This window comes from Lycorma delicatula, chromosome 8 (genome assembly GCF_047948215.1).
Source record: "Lycorma delicatula isolate Av1 chromosome 8, ASM4794821v1, whole genome shotgun sequence".
Lineage (NCBI taxonomy): Eukaryota > Metazoa > Arthropoda > Insecta > Hemiptera > Fulgoridae > Lycorma > Lycorma delicatula.
This window is the reverse complement of record NC_134462.1, coordinates 88,704,137-88,728,319: the sequence shown is the minus strand read 5'-3', so window position 1 is coordinate 88,728,319 and position 24,183 is coordinate 88,704,137. Positions and strand designations below refer to the sequence as shown.

The 24,183-nt window shown below is 33.0% G+C and overlaps 2 protein-coding genes across 3 annotated transcripts in view; one reads left to right on the top strand and one right to left on the bottom strand.

The window, feature by feature from the left end:
* Positions 1 to 24,183, bottom strand: part of Evi5 (ecotropic viral integration site 5) — a 517,609-nt gene that overhangs the window by 262,527 nt on the left and 230,899 nt on the right. The gene's annotated exons all lie outside the window — the stretch shown is intronic.
* On the top strand, positions 7,629 to 8,066 carry LOC142329492 (protein GVQW3-like). The gene has a single exon (XM_075374164.1). It carries the CDS (start codon positions 7,629 to 7,631, stop codon positions 8,064 to 8,066), a length of 438 nt encoding a protein of 145 aa, XP_075230279.1.

The window sequence follows — 24,183 nt, the reverse complement described above, 5'->3', positions numbered from 1 at the left end:
TACGTATTAAATATGTTTTCAATTAAGCTTCTTTAAGTTTCACGCGAAAAAACTTTGTTACATCTAGTTATTTTATCATAACATTATAAAAATACAATTCAAAGTAACGAAGATAAAAAACATAAAAATACCTATGTTCCATTTACTGTAAAACCGAATATTAAATAAACCAAATCGTTTTACAATTGTGTCCTTTAAATGCACAAGCAGTAATATACACTTGCGGCCGCATCACTTTCAAAAGCTAGTTTTAAAAGCGTTATTCCAAACAAAGCAGGTTGTGTGTTTCGTTGCGGCTATTACACTTGCGTGCCCTTGAGTCAACATACTGTTTTATACACGTCAGACGCATACATATACAAGTATCCAACAAAGAAACGGAAAAACCTTCAGGACATATGTTTTACCGGTGAAAATAACGAAAAAATTTCATGTAAACTTAAGTCTGGAAACGTTTTGTTTTCGAGTAACGACTAGCGAAAGACAAATCTTTCGCTGGCCGTAACACGGCCAGATAAAAAACATAAGATTAAAACAAAGCGTTTCCAGGCCTATGTTTATATGGACGTTTTTCATTATGTTGACCAGTAGAAAATGTCCTTAAGGTTTCTCAATTTCATCGTGGGACACCTTACATATATATATATACATATATATTCGTCTACATATAAAATGTTAGCATCAGAATTCAGCTAGTAGAAAATGAAGCATATAAATCATCTACGTAGGCAATGCAATTTTTCCAAACGGAAAACTAAAGGAACGTCCTCTAAAGAATAAAAATAAAGTTATTGAAATCGGTTAAAAATATAAAAAACAGAAACTAAAAATAAAATATTAACCCGATTATAAAAAAAAAAATATTACAATAATTTAAAGGGAAAATAATTATAATTATGATCGAACTAAAAACATTAGAAGGAAATAGGTTAAGAGGAAGAAAGTGTTGCAGAACTATTAGTCACTAAAACGTGTAGGGAGTTTAGAAACTGGAGGGGAGGGTGATAGTGGTGGCCTGATAGGTATAGCTAGCTAGCAATAACAGTAATGGGTACCCCTTAACTAACTTCCTCCTATCTCATTTCCTTCTTTACCCTTTCCAATATTGTACCACCGATATAATGGTGTATAGAAAGAAGAAGAAAAGCAAAAAAAAAAGGAGTAAGAAAGGGGATGAGAAAATAGGGTTTTTGGTGTCAAGATTGAATTTGAGAGGTGTTACGCCCACGACACACCCAATTACAACAAACTATGTAAGCCTGCCTTCTCTCACTACAACAAATGAATAATCGATATTAAAGGAGGGAAAAATTAATAAAAATAAAGTGAGATGGACGAAAGAAAAAATAAAATATATAAAGGAATATTATACAAAAAAAAGGAACGGGATATATTATATTTTAATGCACAAACTTGAAAATAATGAGCAGTGTGCACTGCGTTCGCTCGGTACACATATTTGTACTATTATTATTGAATACTTGACATTTAAAGGGGGCATGCACTCTCATAATGCAAATACTTGATTTTCCTACCACCGTTGCAACGAATTAAAATTAAATATAAAAGAGCTAGAGTTATTCAAAACAGGAGTCGAATTTTATGAATTAAAATTTATACTAAATATAAAAGAAAAAAAAAAATATATATATATACAATTTTATGAATAAACAAAATTATTTAATGCTTAGAAATGAGAGTGTGAGACAGATGAAAGTACTTCATTTCTTTTAGCAAACGGTACATGAGGAGTTAATGTGATTAACAAATACCAATACGAAGGACAAAGGATCATTAGAATTGGGTTCCGTAAAACAGATGAAATAAAAAAGAACGAAAAAGTATTAAAATGCACATTAACCGGAAATATATGTATTAATCTGTTTTAATATAAACGAATAATTTAGAAAAAAAAAACAGTAAGAAAGATCCAATATAAATAATCTTTTAAACGACTTATTAAAAGAACAGACTTCTAACCTCTAAATGATCGCTTATTACACTTTTTTAATTAAAAAAAATATTTAGAGTTTACACAATTATTAACAACTGCTACATAATAAATAGTTACGTACAGCCAAGACTGAGTTTGGTTGCAGAATAATTGTAATATTTAGGGGGAGAAGTTTTAGTCGGTTAGAGTCCTACACTACCGTCTGTACGGGCGAGCGGTGCCTGCAAGAGTTTTCCCTTCCGCCAACATAAAAAAAAAGCTGACCTGGACGGGTGAGAAATAAAAACCGCAATACCTATAGGATTTTAACCGATTCCTTTTCCAAATGATTCATAAAAATACAACAAATGAACGAGCTGGTAGTAAATAAAATAAAAGGAATCTGTGATAAAAAAACTAACACGGCGCAATATAGTTGAACCGTATTACAATAATTCAGTTTCCAGAGTATACCGTCAACAATCGGACTAAACACATCATCTACCTCGGTCTATTAGCATTAAAATTATTTATCCTACAGATTTGTAATAATAAAAGCATCAAAAACCAATGGTCGAAAAAGTATGTTACTGAGAGAAAACAATAAAAGAATGTCAGTTACAAATTACTCGGATTTAAAGTAGTTATAAACGAATAAATAAATAATCAAAATTGGGAAATTTAATGTCTCCCATACAGTGTTTAAATCTTTTTAGAGACGAATTTTTATAATGAAATGAAACTGTTTAAATTAGTAGAAAAGCAATTAAGGAATAAGATCACCCTTAGATTTTACGTATAATTGAAAGCTAAACTTCTTTACGGGATGAACCTCAAACTGATCGTCAAAGATATAACCTAACTACTTATTTTATTAACCTGCTACTAATTATTTTAGTGTAGAATAAAATAAATTTTCAATACTTGAGAAATTCCGAATAAAAACAAAACAAAGCATAAAAATGGAAACAGAAATCTAAGGTACCCATTCACTATTAAACAGACGGCTAAATGTTAATTAATACTACGGGTTTGTATGAATATTTGTAGTAAACCATGCATACTTATTTAACGAATACAAAAAAAATATGGTGACTAAAATGGTCGCCGTAAATTGAATACATTTTATACAATCCAGAGCAGATTTTTCCAGTAATAATTCTTAAATAGAAATAAAAGGTTTACAATGCGAATGGATGATGAAGTGCAGAAAATTGGATGTTATTTTTTTTTAATCTATTCATAAACTTTAATAATAAAGTACGCCTCGAGTAATCTACTCTAAATCTACTCTACAGAACACGGTTAAGTAGCAGGGAAAAGACATTAATTTTTTTTCAATTATGAGTCGGTGACTAATGGAATCGGTCACAAAAAAAAATTAAAATACTTTATAATAATTTGACCACGATCTTTAATTTTAAGCAAAAAATGGTATAATAATATAGATATTAAACTGTAATTTAACAAAAAAAAAATCCTTGGTTAATAGTAAACTCCATTATATTAAATTAAGATTAAAAATTTTCATAAAATAAACGATCATTTGACATCACAATACAAACATACTATATCCACACAGACTACACATTATATAAGTTCATTACAGGTCATCGAATTCTACCTACACATAAAACAAAGTCCTTGATCGACCCACAAATAAAACAAAACTGTATTTTATCCGCGAACACAATATATCAGACTATAATGACCTTCCACAACTTCCGTATTTGGACGCATACGTAGCTAAACAAACATCGAAAAAATTCTAACCTTTTTGAATCGTGAAAATAAAAAATATAAAAAATCTCTTTCGTCACGCCGGAAGGCGAAGGTAGATTTCACCGGTGTTAAGTAGGGGATAAAATTTGCAATATTTGCAAGAACAGTTCTCAGAATAAAAGAAAATGAGGCAAGACGACTGTGATACTGAGGGTTGTAGTTTATCGCAGGCCGGGGCGGACAGCCCCGTTCCTGAGGGCTCACATGCCCTGGTGTGTGGGTTCCCGTGATGGAGCGGGGACTCCCGGGGTCCGTTAGGTGTGAATGAATGAAAAGACCGAGACCCGGCCGGCGGTGTGGGTTCCCGGATACGCTTTGGCGGCTTCGGCTCCTGCGCCGTCGGTTTGAGGCTGGCAAAAGGAAAGACCGAGACCCGGTCGCCGAAAGAGGGGGGGGGTCTGGGAATGGCATAGCCGGGCCTGGTTCTTCCGTTGGAGATTAGAGGCAGGCAATTAAAAGATCGGGAAAGGACACGTCCCCGAGTCGAGTATACTTAGTTGGATATCCGGCTGGGGGATGTAGAGGGGGAAAAAAGTAGGGGATAAAAAAGATTTCCACCTTAAAGTTAAGAAAAACTTCAAATTTACTCAATACGACAACGGTTGCATGTGATAAAAAGTTTCAGGTGTTTAGCATACGACAATCACAATCGTCTTACAATTCCAGTAATATTTTGGTCATCCCTTGCCGTAACAGTTGATCATATTAAAAAGTGTTTCAGACAAACGTTTTAGGTAATTTTTAGAGGACTAAACCACTTTATACCGATTACATACTGTGCCTATTAAGGGAGGTATGATTTTTTTTTATCTTCAGAACTCCATTTTTCCACTCCCTGGGCCAACGGTTGGCGATATCAAAAAAACTTTACTTACATAAGTTTTAGGCCCTTATCTAAAGAATAGTACGAACTTTAAACGAATTCGATATTTTACTTAATAAGAAAGTTATAGCGATATTGTTTTTTTGAATAAGTCCCCCATTTCCACCACCACGGTCCGATTTTGCCCATTAACGACCTCGACCGAGATTTTGGGTCGTTATATTTTATGTATGAATTTGAAAAGTGATTGGCGCAAAATTAAGGCAGTTATCGTGTCCACAAGAAAGTGAAATATATATATAAACTTTTGAACTGACGGTGATTCCAAAATCACCGTCTCCAAAGTCTGGGAGTTGTCTCCCAGACTCCAAAGTCTGGGAGTTGTGAAACGCAAAGATATGTCGAAATTTTTCGTAAATCGAATCATGGTACCCATTACAATAGGTAACTTTCTTATGAAATCTACCAATAGTAGTCTAAAACAATACGTAAAAACAAAACAAAAATGAACACAAACTTTATTGTCCCGCCGCCAATCGTAAATAAATGATTGAAAACTCAAGGTGAACGTGTTCGCTACTAATTTGTTTTAGCAGACTATTAAGAGAGAGTGAATAGTCCGAGTAAAAACTATAATAGGAAAAGAGATCAGATTAGGGTTAATAACATGCCGTTGCTATATCTAAGTTTGGTGACAACAACTACGTGCAATCAGATATTGATAACTGCTAATCAATTATAAATAAAAATTATTGTTTTGACGAGTTCCGTAGTGTTGTGAGATACCAACTAAAAGTAAAAAATTAATATAAAAACATTTCGTTTATGGTTACGTCTTAAGAAACACGTTAAAGAAAACACTTCTGACGTCACGGCTATAAAGAGTACAACTGTTGTTATCGTTACGTATTTCATTCCGCTTGTTTTTAATTTTTTTTCTCTTGACAGTAAGCTTGGTGAGGGTAATAAATTCGGTAGTTAAGGTATTTCAAACACGATTGAAAACGGTTATTCAAAAGGTTAATATGCCAGCTTGACAATAAACAAAGATAAATAAATTAGCAGCTCGGAACGCACTTTCAACTAATTATTAACCCGAAGATGTGTTCGAGAAGATAGTACGAATATTTTTACGTGAATTTTCCTTTATACGAAATAACTGAACGTTCTTCTAACCGTTGACATTAGAAAAACATTTACATTTACCCGCAGATCTCACTAGCTAATTTTTTTTATTTTCTCATTAAAGTGTATAGCTAAGAAGTTCTTGCTTTATGTTCGTAAATTATCTACAAGAACAAAACCAAATAGCGCTTAGTAAGTAGTAGACATTTAAACTAGGAATTAATAGTATTTTTCAGAGGAAATCAATTCGAATATAACTAAGCAGTTACGTATTTGCCATTCCGTGCAGGAAGTGACATTTAACATTATTTTCGTTCATCAGTTTTTTCTCCTAACCAGTAACTAAAAATATGATGTGCTCACAACACGACTTCCTTGTACGCCTATTAAATTACATATGCACATTTAAAAAAAAAAAATTACATAAAATTTTATCTCATTAATAACTTATTGAAGTATTATTTACCGTAATATTTTTTTTTACAAAAGTTAATAATTATTAATAAATTAATATATTTAAATTAAAAAAAAAGAGAGATGAAGTCTGATTCTAACCGATGTGCCTTCCTTTGTAAGATCAAAATATTTCATTAATTAAAATTTTATTTGACTATAACTCTGTAACGAATGAAAATAAGTACTATTTATGATAGTATCGCTGAAAAGCTCTCAATGAGGGGTTATTACTGCAGTTAAGAAAAAGTCCAAAACCCAATTTTTTTTGTTGGATTTATGACTTTTTTGGACACTTTTGGTTCATTTGATTGCAATCAAAAGGGAAGGTGCACAACTAATGTTACAACAGTCCTAAATCCAAAATTTTAACATCCTACGACTAATCGTTTTCGAGTTATGCGAGATACATACGTACGTAAAGACGTCACGCCGAAACTAGTCAAAATGGATTAAGGGATGGTCAAAATGCATATTTCCGTTGAAATCTGAAAGCCGAAATTTTTCGCGATCACAATACTTCCTTTACTTCGTACAAACACGAAAAAATAGACGTAAAATATTTGCTATTTACTTAACGAACAAATTACCTTGGATTAAAATGCTGCACCAGATAATACTAGAAAGAGGTTCAATATTACAATAATAGTAGGGGTAGTATTTTGTCGTCAACTGTCATAAGGAGAGAGTTTATAAAATTATTTTTTTAGCTTATCTTTTGATTTTTTTCTTACATGCCGGATTCTTTACATAAAAATAAACGACAAAGAAACTGTAATTAAAAAAACCGTAAACTAATACAAAAAATAAAAAATTCCACATTTAACAAAAAAAAAAACCTATATACCGCGATGGAGATGAAGGAAATACGCGATAAGAATACATCGGCACATAATTAAACTTTTACACGATTACGTCAAAGAAATTGTAAAACGTTCTAATTGTGGGTCACTCTTAATAAGTACAGATGCCGTAACAGATAAATAATAATATAATAAATAATTAAATTTTCTATACTCAAATACTGTTAACTATTTACCCGCAGCGTAAAAGAAGTCTCAAAGTATTTTCAGAGCTCGTTAGCCAGCGGTAAGATCCAACGTTTTTATTACGTTTGAAGTAAATAAGAAATATTTAAATTTTCACCAGAGGGGTCTACAAAACAAATGTTAAGCAGGAGAGTTAATGTAAAGAAATATCCGAAATTCGTCCTTACACGGTGTGCCAAATTAGATTGATTTTTTCCAGGAACAATTTCAAGAAACGCACCAAATGTGGTAACCATTCCACCCGCTATATTGTGCTGAACACGCACACGCTTCGATTGTGTCGATGATTCAGCCAGTGCACGCACAAGAGTCGTGAACGTAACGTTGTGCAAGTAGCGGCGGTCAAACGTAGCACCATGGATCAAAGAGTTGTGATAAAATTTTACTGTAAATTAGGCAAACCGGCATCAAAAGTTTAAAAAGACGACGTGTTTACGGGGATGATTGTCTTAGTCGAGCACAAATGTTCCGCTGGTTTTCAGCATTTAAGAATAAAAGAGAATTCGTAGAAGATGAACCACGCGTCGGACGTCCTGTGTCTGCTCGGGCGGATGAAAATGTGGAAAAAGCCAAAGAAATTGTTGCCAATGATATACGAATTACCACCAGAATGCTTGCAGTGAAACTTGGTGTCGGTAAGGAAACGGCCGAGTCCATTTTGGAGAAAGATTTGCACAAGAGAAAGATTTATTCCCGGTTTGTGCCACATTCATTGACAAAGGAGCAGAGGCAGCATCGAGCTGCATATTGCGCCAATTTCATTGCCGCAGTTAATGACGTTCCTAATCTGTTGAAACGAATTTTAACTGGAGATGAAAGTTGGTGTTTTAAGTTCGACCTAGAGACAAAAGTCATAGTATGGAACGGCATGGAACATCGTCACCGAGGCAGAATAAACTAAGGTTGCAGAAATCACACATCAAGACAATGGTGATTGTTTTTTCGATGCTTCTGGACTGATGCATCGTGAATTTCTTTCTGAGGTCACAACAGTGACCGGATAGTACTACTTAGCGTCATGCAACGTCTCTTTGCTCGCATGCGTCGAGTCAGGACGCATATATTCCAAAGAAAGAGCTGGGTTCTTTTGCATGACAATGCACCGGCTCACTGTGCACTGCCCGTGAAACAGTTTTTAGCATCAAAACAGATCTGTGTGCTCGAACACCCACCCTATTTGCCCGATTTGGCATCTGCAGACTCTTTTCGATTTCCGAAGATTAAATGTGCTTTAAAAGAAGAATGTTTCAGTGACACTGAGGACATTCAACGTGCTGTGACCGACAGACTGAAGGAGGTACGAAATCAGGATTTCCGCGTTCTTTCAACGTTAACTCGTATGATCGATGTTAACGTTGTGTGGAGGTGCAAGGGGATTATTCTGAATCCATGTAACTGCAAAATTAAAATAAATTTCTTAGTTTCGATGCAATGCTAGTTGTCTTACTACTTATTTGGCACACTGTATATAAGTGTTTATTAGTAATTCTACCTCAGTAATAAAATACAAAATTATACAGCACTTGCAATGAGATCCCTTTCCCGAAGTTTTATAAGAAAAATAAGTAACTTTTTTTGGTTATACAACGGGCAAAAATATAGATTAGATAAATAACCCTCCTTCAGTAACACTTTTTTATTGTTATAGTTCTAGCAACACAAATTGGTGAAACGGTTTACGGTCATTTCCCAATACTAGGAACACAAAGAAATTTGGACTGAAACAAACTTGCTTCTAACATTCTGGCCATCGATTAACAAACCTTCCTACAAACCCATTTGAAAATTAACACCGAACAGTTAACAAACCTTCCTACAAACCCATTTGAAAATTAACACCGAACAGGGGCATAAGTACACTAAAAGATTACATGTTGAAATGACTTAAACGTTGAGAAGATTTCAATTCAGTTCGCTTCGTGCAGTTCATTATTTGGTTAACAACGATTGTATTTGTTAATTGAAAGAGTTTTTATTTAAATAAACTGGATGAATATATATATATATATATATATATATATATTCACCTAATGGAACAGCAGCAATATATTCTGTATCAAATTATAATTTGGATCAATCCCTTTATTTCAATTACGAGTAAAACCAACGAGTTTGAATAGTCAATTAAAACTTCATTATAACTACAAACAGATTTTAATTAGGCAACACAATTTTATAGTCATTAAAATGCCGCTTTTCGGTATGTAAACGCATTAAAATGCACCGCATACGGCCTACGTGAAATTATTTTCACCAACGAATAGAATCAATATATGTAACGCACTGTTTTACAATACCAAAATAATTTTTTTACTTTACGGTAAAATACTGTTCCGATCTTTTTAATAACTGTTACACATGTTAAGTCCGCGTGGTAAGACGTCATAATCAGTTACTTACACTGTATAATTAAAATCTAGTCTCAAGTCGTATCTATTCGACTGATATCTAGCGAACAAAGCGAAGAACGTGTTGCGTGCAGGGCAAAATATCAGATGCATTTAGGTAGACATGGAGTATTGATCTTTAATTATTTAAAGATCTGTTAAGTAATAGGCTAAAAGAAAGTTAAGGCTATTAAATTAAAGGAAATTTAGGCTAAGAAATTTTTGTGATATGAGATTAGGAACTGGTTTATTTATAAATAGAAGAGATTATTAAAAAAAAAAGAAAGAGCTTAATTTTTTCATAAAATAATAAAAAAGACAAAAGAAAATCCTTAATTCCTGATCCCGTAAAAGATTTTCATGTAGCGAATGTACTTTTAAAATAAATACTACCAAACGTCAAAAATATTTAACTTTAAGTTAAATGTTTATACTTAAGTTAGATGTTAATTTTGGGTTCTAAAAATTAAGTAAACAAATAAAGTATCAAAAAATCGATTTAGAAGAACCTTTCGAAAGCACGAGGAAGTAAAGAACCAGTCTGCGTATTTACAGATAAAAGTAACATATTAGAAGGAAGTGAAAGATAATAGTAATTTCTAGATTTTTACCAAATTCCTGGATTTCTATCGTACGCGTAATACAATACAAGTGATGAACCGAAATCAATCAAAAATCAAAATCGATTAAATTTCGCATTAACTTCCATGGCTAGTTGATGCGATAAAGAAGAGGCCCTAGTGCAAGCAAAGATTAACGGAAATTTACAAATCTGACATAAAAATTAATACTTGTATTTTAATTTTTTTAATACTACTCTAAATTTTCATTTGTTTCAGTTTCATTTACGAATAAACTTCCCAATTCATCAAATAAAATTTTCTTGTTTGCGCCGATCGTGTCAAATTGTCGTCTGTCATGGCCTTGATGAATCCTCTTTGAAGCAGTAGAAGAGCGTACTTTCTGAGCACGGTATGCGTACAGTCCTACATGTGTAATTTGAAAACAGTCTATCTAAGGATTACAAATGGGTTATACCAATTTTTATTTGAAACAGTCACAAGTTAGCAGTACAGTTCGCGTACAGTACTAAACGTGTAAATCCGGCTTAAGAATAACAACATTACTATGCCAGGTTTACCACAAAAAGTGAGGAATTAAGTGTTTTCCTATTCTCTTCTTCATTCAAATATACTAAACCAAATTTTCACATTTCAGCAAGCCAAGTACATTGAAATGCAGTGATATTAGCCCCTAAAAGTGAATCCTTGTAAAAGAGGATCTGTTCGTCAAAGAGAGTGGCTACATAATGTGTATTATTATTCTTACAGAAAATAATTACGATTAATGGTGAAGCTTTAATCAAACACAGCATTAAGAATAATCAGAGTACATTTTTAACACGGCAACTACTTTCTGCAGAAACAAAACATTTTATCTTCATTCAAGAGTTGACCACTAGAAACAAAAAGTTAAACGTTTCGCATAGCACTAACGGAAAATAAGATGTATTTATACTCATGCTAAATAAATAAATTAATAAAATTCTTTAATTAATAAATGCAAAACATATAATTCTTATCGTTACCACACGATTTATTAATTAAACAATCACAAAAGCGATTCATTAAAAATTGATGAACTGTTAATTTAATTGTCAAATCAAGCCAATCAACGCAAATTAATCACTACTAATAAATAATTACGCTATTAAAAATATAGTTCGTTGTAACAAACCGGAAACAGAGGAAGAAATAAAAATGATTGTTATTAACGCACACAATCAGTTTTATTTTTGAATCCGTTTTAATATATCACTTTACTTGTAACAGGAAGAAATATGGTTTTAAATGTTTATCCCGAATAGTGAGATAACATTTCTTTTTTTAACATTAATTTTAGCGATAAGAAAGAATTTATGCGTAAAAATAAATTTATATTATATATTGTACTACTACACGACATGTATTACATAAAAGCAAATTTATTAATTTTTTAATTAAAAAAAAAATCTATTAACTAATTCTATTACAATAATACTATTATATTTATAATTACTCCAGATACGTGTTTTATCTCAAAGTTACCGAGTCCAGAGCTATTAAAAAATGTATTTTACTAAACAATACATACGACTCCTACACATTACATAATACAAAAATATATTTATGAGATGAAAGCAAACAATAAGAAAAAAATATTTGACTTTTGTAGCTGAACAATAATAATTACTTTTAACAATGTATTATGATAGTTATGAGTCAAAAACGTGCAAAAAGAAAAATTGAAAACGTTTCATTTTTGTTTAACAAACTGTGCACTCGTATAAACATATAGAATATTCGCTGCAAGCTATTTATTCATTATTTTGCTTACGATAAGGCGGTCGCAAACTTCGTAAAGTTATAGTTTTTATTTAAATTCAAAACCACGAAACTTTATATTATTAATATATTCCGTTCTCTCTTAAAATAAACAGAAACTAAATTTATTACTAATTAGCGTAATTTTATTATGCCGTTAGAATGAAAAATACATAGAGGAATATACATACTGTCACCGAATGGCTTCGACGGCACGTGGCACCTCAGAACCTTTTAGTAGATCTGAAAACGGCTATTTGAGTTTTTTATTGGAATGATGGTTCTGCAAATGGCCGTTTATGTGTTTTGCGAGATAGCCTTGAGAAGGATTTTTGGCTCCGGAAGCTAGGCCCTGGCGAGGTCGGCTCGGCTATAGTCGGGGAGTAGCGTCCGTTGGAATCGGACCGACCATCCCCTCAGCGGCAGACGGGTCCCCACTACAGCGTGGCGGTGGTGGCTCCCAGATCCCCGCAGCCTCGGCGGAGCTCTGGGGGACACCGGGCAGTCGAATCAGCGTAGGCCGACCTGGGTCTGCGGGCTATTCCACCGGCACGGCCGAGGCGGTTCTTCCCGAGCGATCCCATTCGCCCTGGGCCGGCCAGGGCGCTTAAGCCCTGGACCGGCCAGGGCGCTTAAAGTCCGGCAAGCTGGGGCGGGAAGGTAGCGTCTACGCCCAACTACCCCGACCAGACCTGCTGCTTCGGCGGGGATGTTGGAATCCTCCAAGAGGTCTCACGTTGGACTGAGCGGAGAACTTCTTCTTTCATCTTCACCTTTCCAGGTGGTGGCGACGGAATAATCTAGCACGGAACGGAATGCAAGCATAGCGGGAAACTTATGTACCTCCCTACTAATCTAAACTAATGGACAAAAGTCCCTTGCTGCTGTGTCTTTATTTTATCGGGCTGGTAATTTAATGGCGGTTATATTTATTTTCGACGGAATTAATTATTGCGTTCCGATCCTTTAGACCGGCTAAGTATTCACTGGGGCTGATCCTGGGAGACAAGCCGCATGTACGCTTCGTTCTCCCGGCGAGATTCTCCTTTAGTCCGTCCCCTGAAGTCCTTTCGGTGCTAAAGCCTTCCGGCCCAGCAGGAATACGTCTCCTGAGGCCCGCATAATCTAGCAGTACTGGTACCGGAATTTTTATAGGTGCCTTTAACTGTAGGGGCCGTTGTGGTGGGAGTGTTGCGTGCTCAGCTGGCTTGGTGGGCGCATAATGGTGCTGTAGTCCCGCTGAAATCTGAACGGCTAGCGCCGCGCTCGCCGATATGAAAGCTCAGCAGCTGTTGTACGTGGCAACAATACATGTAAAACTTTATAAATGTCCCTTATGTAGAACAATTTACACGAAATTATTGTTAGGATATTCTATTACTCAACCCTTCACAAAATCTACCTCATATCCTTTAGACAGCACTATTAATTGAAATATCAACTGATACATAATCTCTCCCGACAATTACTATAGATCATTCTCGATACATTATGACTTCTAATAGTTTTATTATCAGACTTCTTGTTGGAGAAAACAAGTGTGTTTTCTCCAACAAGTTTTACAGCTGCTGCCTAGTCTGGGTGTGTGCGTATAGACAAATGCAATACTGCTACCGGCTTGCCGTAGCTATAGTGCAAGTGTAAACATGTAGTCTGGAACAGACTTAGGTTGACAGCTCTTGAGACGTGAGGATAACTGAAAGCCCAACCACCAAAGAACACCGATATCCTCAGTCTATCACTGAAATTCATATAAAAGCAACCGCCTTTACAAGGACTCGAACCTTAGTACTCTCAACTTCGAAAATCAGCTGATTTTGCGGGGTTTTTTTTTGTTTAACCTTCGAGTCCACCGTTCGGTATTGTTTCAGAGGATGAGATAAATTATTTGTAACGTGTGTAAAAATTCCATACCTGACCCGGGACCTCCGGAGATTTTGCGACGTTGGGTTTAACAAAACTAACCCGGAAGGTTAGTATTTCACTTATTAACGTAAAAATTAAAAAAAAAATAAAAATTACACTACCCGAAATTGCTCAGAAAAAATTTTAATGAAATTCACATAAAAGCTGTAGTATTATTAACATTTGATAGGATGTTTTTCAGAGCAAACAGACTACCCCGCATGGTCTAGAGGCTTATCGTACAGAATTTAATTTTAATGATACAGATAATTCAATAGTTTTACAAGAAAAACAACCGATAACATACAGAAAAAAAATAGAAAAAACTATTTAACAGGTACAGAAAAATAATTTTATTCCCGAATAACCGAAAGGGAGGATGATAGAAAGAACGGACTAAAAATTACTGCCCTCCGTATCGCAACAAGAAAAAAATATTTCTATGAAAAATCACAATTTTTAGGCTACCGTGGCTACATCTAAGGAATTAGGAAGGATTAAAACTAAAATAAAATAGCATTTAGGTCATTATAAACATAGAAGACCAGAAACTCGGCAGTAGCACACCATGCCTATAAACTAGTCAAAAAAATTATTTTAATACAAAGGATGGTTTTAAAAATATATACATCATAAACAGAAAATACATAATTGGAAAATTTACTTTCCGTCAATACTGAATGATTAACTTTTCTTGTTAAAAACTATCCAATATAAGCTGTATAAAATTCAAATCGGTCAAAAAAAACTTATGTGAAAGATTTTCAATCACAACAACATTAAAATGTAATATTTTTAAATGCTAAATTTTGTTTACAATAAGGATATCTCTGATCGGTTTAAGTTTCATGCTATCTTTTAACGTATTTGATAAATATTTAATCTACGCAACCGCTAAAACACGGCCTCTACTAAGTGGCGATGGAAATAAGACTGGGTTTAAGATTAAAATGGTTTAGATATTTTAAACTAAGTTTACGCTTTCTACTGGGATTGCCCAGAGTAACGACAGTTATATAATATTTATATGGACATTTCATAAATATTGTTATTCTAAAATCCTATATACTCGTTTTAATTGTCTTTCTATTTTTTAATTGATATTGTTTATTATTCCTTGTTTTTATTTTGTAACATTTTTAAATATTTTTTTCAACATATACGAGGTACTTTTCCATCAAATGATGACTACAATAGAAACGGCTCTTTAGGTTTAAATAAAAATTTTAATTTTAGGATTTAGTGTTTTTGAACATTATCTTGTTTTCCAATCTGTTTAAATAGCCATTTAAAATAGCTATTTATTTGTACCAAATACTTAACTGATTTTACTAAAGTTCAGATTGGAAAGCAGCAATATCATATTATGGCGTATCAAAAGGTAAAATTACTTTTACGTTAATCTTTTACCGAGATATTTAAGGTTTTTAATGATTCGTATTATATTGCGAAGTCTCTAGGTTTACTCCGGCTTTCTTGACTCAAGTCGCACAAGTAGACGCATCTTTTGAAGCCACTCATCGATCGCCAGATCGAGAGGTCGTCGAATCAATCTATAATCAATATATAAGTAGTACCTACCGATAGAAAGATAATCGGGGAATGGATATTGTTAAAATATAATTGATTTGGTCTATTATATTTTTATAACAGTCAGGCTTGGCATTTTTTCATACGCAACAAAATTCCTCTTGAACTAATAACCGTAATTGGGCGGTTAGCGTGTAGTCGCTAAAATAAATAAGAATCTGCGCGCTACACTGACACGCATGGAAAAAAGTTATTTTCTTTAATATTAATGAAAAAAATACTATAAATAACTGTCCTATACCGCATACTTAAAAAAAAGGATTGGATCGCAATGAGATACATTATAATTGAAAAAAAAGTAATTTTTAAACTGAAAATAACACAACTTTGTATAGTTTTTCATAAAAGACGACCGAGTGAATAAGAATAAAACGAGTACATGATCGTAAAACTAATTTAACCCGTATAACTGATTTACTTCGGATGAATATTTAGCTTTAATTCAGCTAATTATCATAGAACAGCCCTAATTAACATGTAACAAGCTACAATAATGAAATGCAGAGTATCTTTAACAAGCTGAATTTACAATTAGTAGTATAATACTTGTGAATTCAGGCACTCCCATTTAGTTTATGCTCTATTTACTACATACAGTTTTCGCTCGTTACCAAATCAATACGCTGAACCCAGAAAAAGTAAATACCGTAAATGAGTTATCGATTTTCATTTATACTCGCATCAACATAATTATGTCTTTCAGTCAATTTGAAGGTTTTATATGCATATAAGTTACGGGTGACTTACTAGATCTGTTACTGCTAAAAGACTGCAAACAAAAAAATTTCATACACTACACGTAAAAAAATTACATAATACTGTACAACGGCAATAACAGAGAGCGATAAGTTACATAAAAGAAATTTTAACAAATAGAAATAAGATAAACGGTTGAAAAAAGAACCGATAGGAGACACACCAAGAGTAAATTAAAAAGCCATAACTCGGGAAAAAATACGAAATTTAAAATCAATAAACAATTGAATAACCTATCACAGATTAAACCGTAAAGCAATCGAAATGAAAATGTACAAATCACCCTACAAAATTGAAAATCAACTATTATATAATAAAACAAACTTCAAAAATGTAAAACGTTTATAAATTCTGGTCATATTAAAACCTAACTTACCTAACTGGATACAATTTTGTATATTTCTTATAACGCCATATAATATTCACAATTCGGTTTGGGAGTTCAGCTTTTTATATGTAGTTAACAATTGCATTCTCATAATGCTTCTTTCTAATAATAAAAGAGCATATAAAGAAATTTAAATCGCACAAATTTTTACATTATTTTCACTGCTAGTCCTGAAATTCTTTTCCATTCTTCATGAAACATTCTGTAGATGTAACTCCACGGGACTCTTTTAACAGTAATAGAATATAAAACTTCTATCAAAAAGAGGAAAACATTCAACGAAATTCTTTCCTTAATAACTCGTATTTCCTTTTTCCTTTATTTGTCTTCTATAATCTTCAACTTGAGATAATCCTTAAGTATAGTGAACGCTTCAGGAAGTTACATACAGTTGGAGTAAATTAGTAATTTCTTTCTGAAATATATAGGCTTTTAAAAACAATAACTAGTAGTGATATATCAATAATGCAATCGATCATATCTCAAAACAATCATGAAAAAATCGGGAAGATGAATGGATTTGTCGATAGTGCTCACTATTTAAACACATACTACTGGATGGCTCAAGATAAAACGAACCAGACGTGGAGAGGGGAAACCGAAAAGCGTAGATGTATTCGAGGTAGCAACAAGCAATAACATTTCCAATGCTACGCTGCGAGTTGTGACGCATATTGACCTCAAACGGCGAGAGGGGAAAAACGCAAAAGGGGTACACGACCTGTAGCTACGAAGGAAACGGAGTTTAGATAAACCCAACTACCGGTGCACAAACACGAATATGCCGATGACGAAGGGTAACAGAATATTCAACGTCAAGGAATATTACGCACAGGGCAGATCGATCGAAGGAGCGCAAGAAAAATTCAACAGTGATCTTTGCGCCAAGGCATAAATATACGAGCTCATGAAGAAGTCTGAACGAACTGGGTCTGTGCTTGATAAATAAGCATCATAACTGTGAAAAGGACCGAGGCGCAGAGGGAAGAATCTCCAGCGTAACGTAAAGGACCTGAACCTGAAGCCATACAAGATCATGACTTTACAAAAGTTAAAGCCTACAGACCACGATAAACGTGTACGGTATTGCACATGGCTACTGCAGGAAATCGAAATTGGTTACTCGATCCAAACCTGCTACTTCATAAGGGACGAGGCGTAGTTCCACCTCAGTGGCTACGTTAATTCGCAAAATTCGCGATATTGGTCTGTTGAAAACTCACGACAATTACTCGAACTCTTGAAGCACTACAACAGAATATACGCAACGCCGTCACCAACATTCAACGGGACGAGTTACTGAACGTGATTCATCGGGTCAAACTGTGCTTGAACCATGGCGGTCGAAATTTCCAGTAGTACCAATAGACGGAAGGAACCTATGTAAATAGGATTTTGTTTTTTATTTGGATAACATCGCCTTACAGTTCACGTTCTTCGCTTGTTTTAGGTTCGGTTTTTCTTGGGCCGTCCCGTATGTGTACCAGGAAACTGTGCGGAGATATAAGCAGCAACAATAGTGAAAATAAATCTTTCAGTCATAGTAAATTGGCACCGAGACAATGAGAAAAATCTATTTATTTATTCACGAATTAACTACAGGCTGATCCAGTTCATTCAGCATATTTTTTTTTTAAAGAAATAGATTTTGTAACATGTAAAAAATGCTAAGCCTACAATAATAATAATTATACAATGAATTTAAGAAAAAATGATCTAGGATAGATCAACCTAAGACATTCAAAAGTCCTTTTGTCATTGATAAACAAGCATTACTGTTTGTACGTGTGCTGGGTCTCTTGTTACGAGTATAGCTTCCCTTCCGTTCCATCCTTGTATAAGTACAATTAATTTTTCCGGTCTTACTATAGTAGTACGTGTCCCATACCGAGAATTTCTCCTCTTTTTCCTTTCTACCCTTCTATCCTCTCTCATCCTTTCCTGAACTCCTCATTCTCCTCCATCTTACTTCCTTCAAAAAAGTCCAACAGAAAAATAAATAATAATGTAGTCATAAAACACACATTTTTGCAACAAAATAATCAATTTGATTTTTTAACATGTATAATAGTCACGTAAAAAAAAAAACATTACAATTTTTCAATAAACGAATTTTAATATACGTTTGCATTTTTTATCCAACACGTAAATATATTTAGTAAGTTCTTCATAAACAAAATTTTTCTTGAATCAAAGCGCATACAACAAAGCACAGACTTTTTCCTATAATGTTTTATCTACATTTTCTTTTGTTTTGATCATTAAAAAATATATACTAGTATCAAAATGGGTGATTTTAACTATACTGCGAAACATACAACAATACAGTCATATCTTACTTTTATTACTCTTCTCTAATAAAGAATGACTTCTTTTATTAATCGACTTTTCGGATTTTACTGAAATAAGAGTACGCCAATTTCATCTTGGATAAATTGGGCTTAAGTAAGTTGAAAAGTTAGAACAGACATCCCGAATAATTTAATTAGTAATGTTATTAAAAAAATTGACCGACAATATGTTATATAATCATACTGCAACGCTGTTCGTGAACATGAAGTGGAGAGGAAGTTGTTATTACGCATGACGAACGGGGCATTCTGACATCACGGTCGGGTTTACATTTATGTATGTTCCAGTAAACATATACGGTAGAGTACTGTAACGTACTCGTATTTATTACTGTGAAATGGGGTAACCCACGGGAATGAATGACCGTTTCGTGTATCTCAATTAAAACAATGAATAATGACCGAGCAAAGCGGCAATATATTTCTAGCTACATAGTCATATTTAGTACGACAAAGCCGATTCTATTATACATAAGTTTTTGGTAGAATTTACATGTCAGGCGATGAGTGTCTTAAGTTACAGTTCTGATTTCTAGATCGTCTGAGCTCGATTCCCGGTAAAGGTTTGGAGTTGCTTCTACAATTTCATCCAAATTATTTTACACGTTAAAATACGTGCACAAGTATATCTGAGATAGTAATAACAAAATTAATTCATAAAATAACTGTTAAAATCATTAGATTTTTATAATTCAATGTTTACAGAGTTGAATCCAGTTTCTATAGCTTCATAAATAAGTTAATGATAATTTATCGGCCAACCCGGATGAATAATCATTCAATAATAATTTGTTTTCGACAACAAATTTACCAAATAATCAAATATAATTTTAATCACAACATCTCCAACAACAGAAAAATAACGTTGCTACCGGTACAAGGGCTTGAAAGACATTTTCCCAGTTGAAAAGTGGGAAAACTGACCAGTTTGAAACCGGTCAATAATCTTTATTATAATTTGTTCAAAAACTACCGTTTTATTTTTTTCTAACAAAAACTTTTATGATTTCGTTCCTTCTCTAAATGTTTTTATTTTCATTTCTTTGTTTTCAGATAAATAATACTTACGTAATTTAACATATACGTTTTTTTTCCTCGGTTTAAATGATTAATCGATCGGAACTAATAATATTTATTTATTCTCTGATGTAACTATAAGAATACATGTTTCCCAAATTACAATTACCATAATGATGAGAAATTTTGCAAAGTAAATATGACAGGAATTTCAACCTAGAAGCCATCAGGATAAAAGAAATCTAATAATTATTTTACAAGGGTAAAATAAATCATTCCACCACAAAGGTCGGCATAATTAAATTGGTAACTTATTTTTAAGTAATTATTATTATTTTTTTTTTTTAATTGACCTCATGCGATAGCGCAAAACTAAGTTTACGTATGCAAAAAGTAAACCTAATATTACAAAGTAATTGTACAAGAGAGAATATATATATATAAACTTCCTTCATTTATTTAACTAAATAAGAACTAACGTACTTATTTTCAGAAATCCAACCAAAAGCTTTTCTCTATCTCACTCTCTCAATTTTTTTATTTAAAACTTTCCTTACTTCGAACTGGCATTAACAAACCACATTTTTTTGTAATATTACAATCAAGCAGTTTTCTTATCTTTTAACTTTCCTTATGATAATGATTCTGGGAATACTACTTTAGGAATTCGTTGCAAATTCCTAGTTGTATATTTGACAACAGTACACATTTTCTACGATAAAGTTTCTATTACCTACTCGTGCGGTTATCCTATAAATATATTCCTTACTATAGCAAATTTTATTTCTGGCAGAAAAGCTTAAAATAAAACAGACAGACATTAATTTCCAAATATTATTCAGGATCAAATAAAATTCGGATTGTACAATACGTATGTTGACATAAATCATACCGCAGAATACCTATAATAAAGTGAATTTTCAAAACTTTTATTAAAAGATTTTAATACTTTCAAATTAATACAACATTTAATTTCTAAGATAAAATAGTACAAGAAAATAAGAATAAAAAACCGGTCGGTACTTTCAATCTTGGTACAAATGATGCTATCACCGATTTCTAATGTAAGATTAGAAAGACCGTGAAACCTTAATCTGGTTCGATCTTTTACACGACACGACCGACAATCTCAAGTATACAACATTCACTCTAAATAACCGATATAACTGTTACAGTTTCACATTAAAAGATATCGAGAAATTGATCCGTAAGACTTCACAGTAGAACGTATCTATTACTCTTATAGTACACGAACACACAAAAAAGACAGTTCATATCAAGCCGTGAACGAATAAAATAAGTCAAACCATCACACGTACTAGAGTAGTTTTACTATTTTATACTAGTTTACAAAAGAATAGATCGATCGGCTGACCTACATACCGAACCCACTTTAAAAATACATCATTCCGATGTAATATAAAGAGATTTTCAATGAAAAAAAAAAGAACGGCAAAATCAAACAAATTCCATTTCAATACAAGATGAAAAATCATCTTCAGAAAGGTCACTTTATACTTTACAAAACAAATATATTTTACTTAACAAAAATACAACAAAGTTTTTTTATTTTACAAAAGAAGTATAAAATGATTTTTCACATCTTACAAATGACGAATCGGCAAAAGACTGGAAAAATAATATTATTATAAACATAAATTTACTTACTTCGAACTTCGAAATTCTTTTTTTTTTTTAATCGATTAAATTAAAAAGAAATTTTTAGTTTTACAGGATAATAAGATTAAATTAAGCGATTTTTCTAATTTTAAGATAAAATATGTTTTACAGAGAAAACAATAAAATTAACAATAGGTATCACCGATTCCTCTAAACCAGTGCTCTCCAAAGAGGGATATGCGTACCCTTGGGGGTACGCCAAAAAAGGTAGTATAAAAAAATTTTTGATTTTTGACTACGCGCACGCGCTCACACATTTATATATATATGGAGTACAACTTATAATTATTTTCGTATAATACGAGATAGATACTGCAGATAAAGAAACGTTAACGTTTCACCTCGCAGCATTATAACAACCTTCTAAGGTGCCCCGCTCAATTTTTTTCTATCTTAAATTGAGCGTTACTCAAGAATGTCTCGACCAATGTTCATCAACTTTTCACATGTATAACTAACTCCCGATACAATACTACAGCATATCTAAATTTTAATGGAATTAATCCAGCAGTTTTGGAGATTTTCCAGCCACGTAATTTTAAACATAGGCTTATAAATAAAATATATAAGGAAACCACAATTTAATTGATTGGTATTTTTCGTACTCCTGATACCTCAAAACGTAAAGATAATTCATTTTCACCCTTCCCATTCTCACCATGCGACCGAAAGTAATACCTTACTTTTCTTCGAAAAGTGGATAAAAAAAGATTACCAGTGTTAATACTCTGTTTTTTTTTCCTGTTTAGCCTCCTCAACCACCGTAAGGTATTACTTAAGTACTTAAGAGATGAATGACGGTGATATCTATGAAAACAACTGAAGTGCAGTCTTGTACAGTCTCATGTCGACCGTTCCTGAAATGTGTGGTTAATGGCACCAAAGAAACCCACCGGGTTGGTCTAGTGGTGAACGCATCTTCACAAATCAGTTGATTTGGAAGTCGAGAGTTCCAGCGTTCAAGTACTAGTACAGGCAGTTACTTTTATACGGATTTGAATACTAGATCGTGGATACCGACGTTCTTTGGTGGTTGGGTTTCAATTAATCACACATCTCCGGAGTAGTCGAACTGAGACTGTGCAATACTGCACTTCATTTACACTCATACATATGAGTGTAAAGTTAATACCTCTGAAGTAATACCTGAACGGTAATACCCGGAGGCTAAACAGGGAAAAACCACCAAAGAAAACCGGTAACCACGATCTAGTATTCTAAAAAGTAGCCGCCTCTACTAGGATTTAAACCTTAGAATTCTCGAATTCGAAATCAAATGATTTGGGATGACGAGTTCACCAGGAGACCAACCCGGTGGGTCACCAGTATTAATACTGTACGAGTTTAGAAACATAGGCAATCTGAAAGAAATAAAGGAAGTATTTAGTTACTTTGATAAATTTTGAAACGCGGAAACATTAATCAGAACTGTGAAGGAGAGGAGCAAAATGATGATAATATACCGAACGTAAGAAAAAACAAAAAACATGAGGTACGAACTTCTGGGGCCAAAATTAAATAAAAGAATCAGACTGAAATTTATTGTGAGAAGTTGTGTGTTTTATTTAAATAAAATCCTTAATTTTTTTTTAAGTGTTAAGATTCATAATATATATAGAAATGTATTATTTAGTTATTTTTCTAAAACTGAATTTGTTACATTTTATCTATATAAGGACTATCTTAGGACTTATCTGATTTACAAGTTGTCTAAAATGATAGTTCTTAAGTTCGAAGTAAACGAAGGGAATTCAATTGAAACCTGTCGAAACACTATAAGAGGAAGCATGTAGTGAAGCGTTATTAATATAATATAGAATGAATTAATTATATACGGTTAATCGAAATTAAATGGATTTTTTTTAGAATCAATAAGATTAAAAGAAGGAAAGAAAAATAAATAAATTCATCGATTCCTTTAAATCACAAATTACGAAGACATAACACCATCACCACCTTTTCAAGAAAAAAAAGCGTTTTAAATACATAAAAGCCAGATGGAAATGCAACAAAGATAGAAAAAAAAAGAAGAAAATGTGTTTTAAAGAACAATATACATACGATTTACGCAGCTTAAGCTAACAACTCCTGTCGGTTTCTATTTACAACATTTGTCAGGATAACCTTGATATTTCCACCCAAAACTTTTATAGTCCGTAAATATATCCAACTAACAAAATACCACACAAATTAAATAACTGTAATACTAGGATGAATGTAATATAAATTATCTGAATTAAAAAGAAACAAGTAGGCAAGTAACACACATGCCTAATTAACGGATTAAAATGCAAATTGTATGTTAAAAAATCCCTGGCTTTTTTCCAAGTAGTGATCTCGTTTATTCTAAAATAAATTTTTTAAATATATATAGAGAAGTAAAATTTGACCAGTTTACCACTCGTAATAATATTCTTTCCAAACAAAACTGTGAATAATAGGCGGGGTAAAATCACTTTTCCCTGTAAGCAGGTTTAAATGTTAAAACATTTCATAACAGGTGAGACATTTTGATTTTAAATTTGCAATAAAAAATTAAAATAATAACTACTACTCGATAGTTGTTCAGCTCATTATTACA

Excerpts from the sequence above, each read along its gene's own strand:
- LOC142329492 (XM_075374164.1), top strand. The coding sequence starts at position 7,629 with ATGTTCCGCTGGTTTTCAGCATTTAAGAATAAAAGAGAATTCGTAGAA.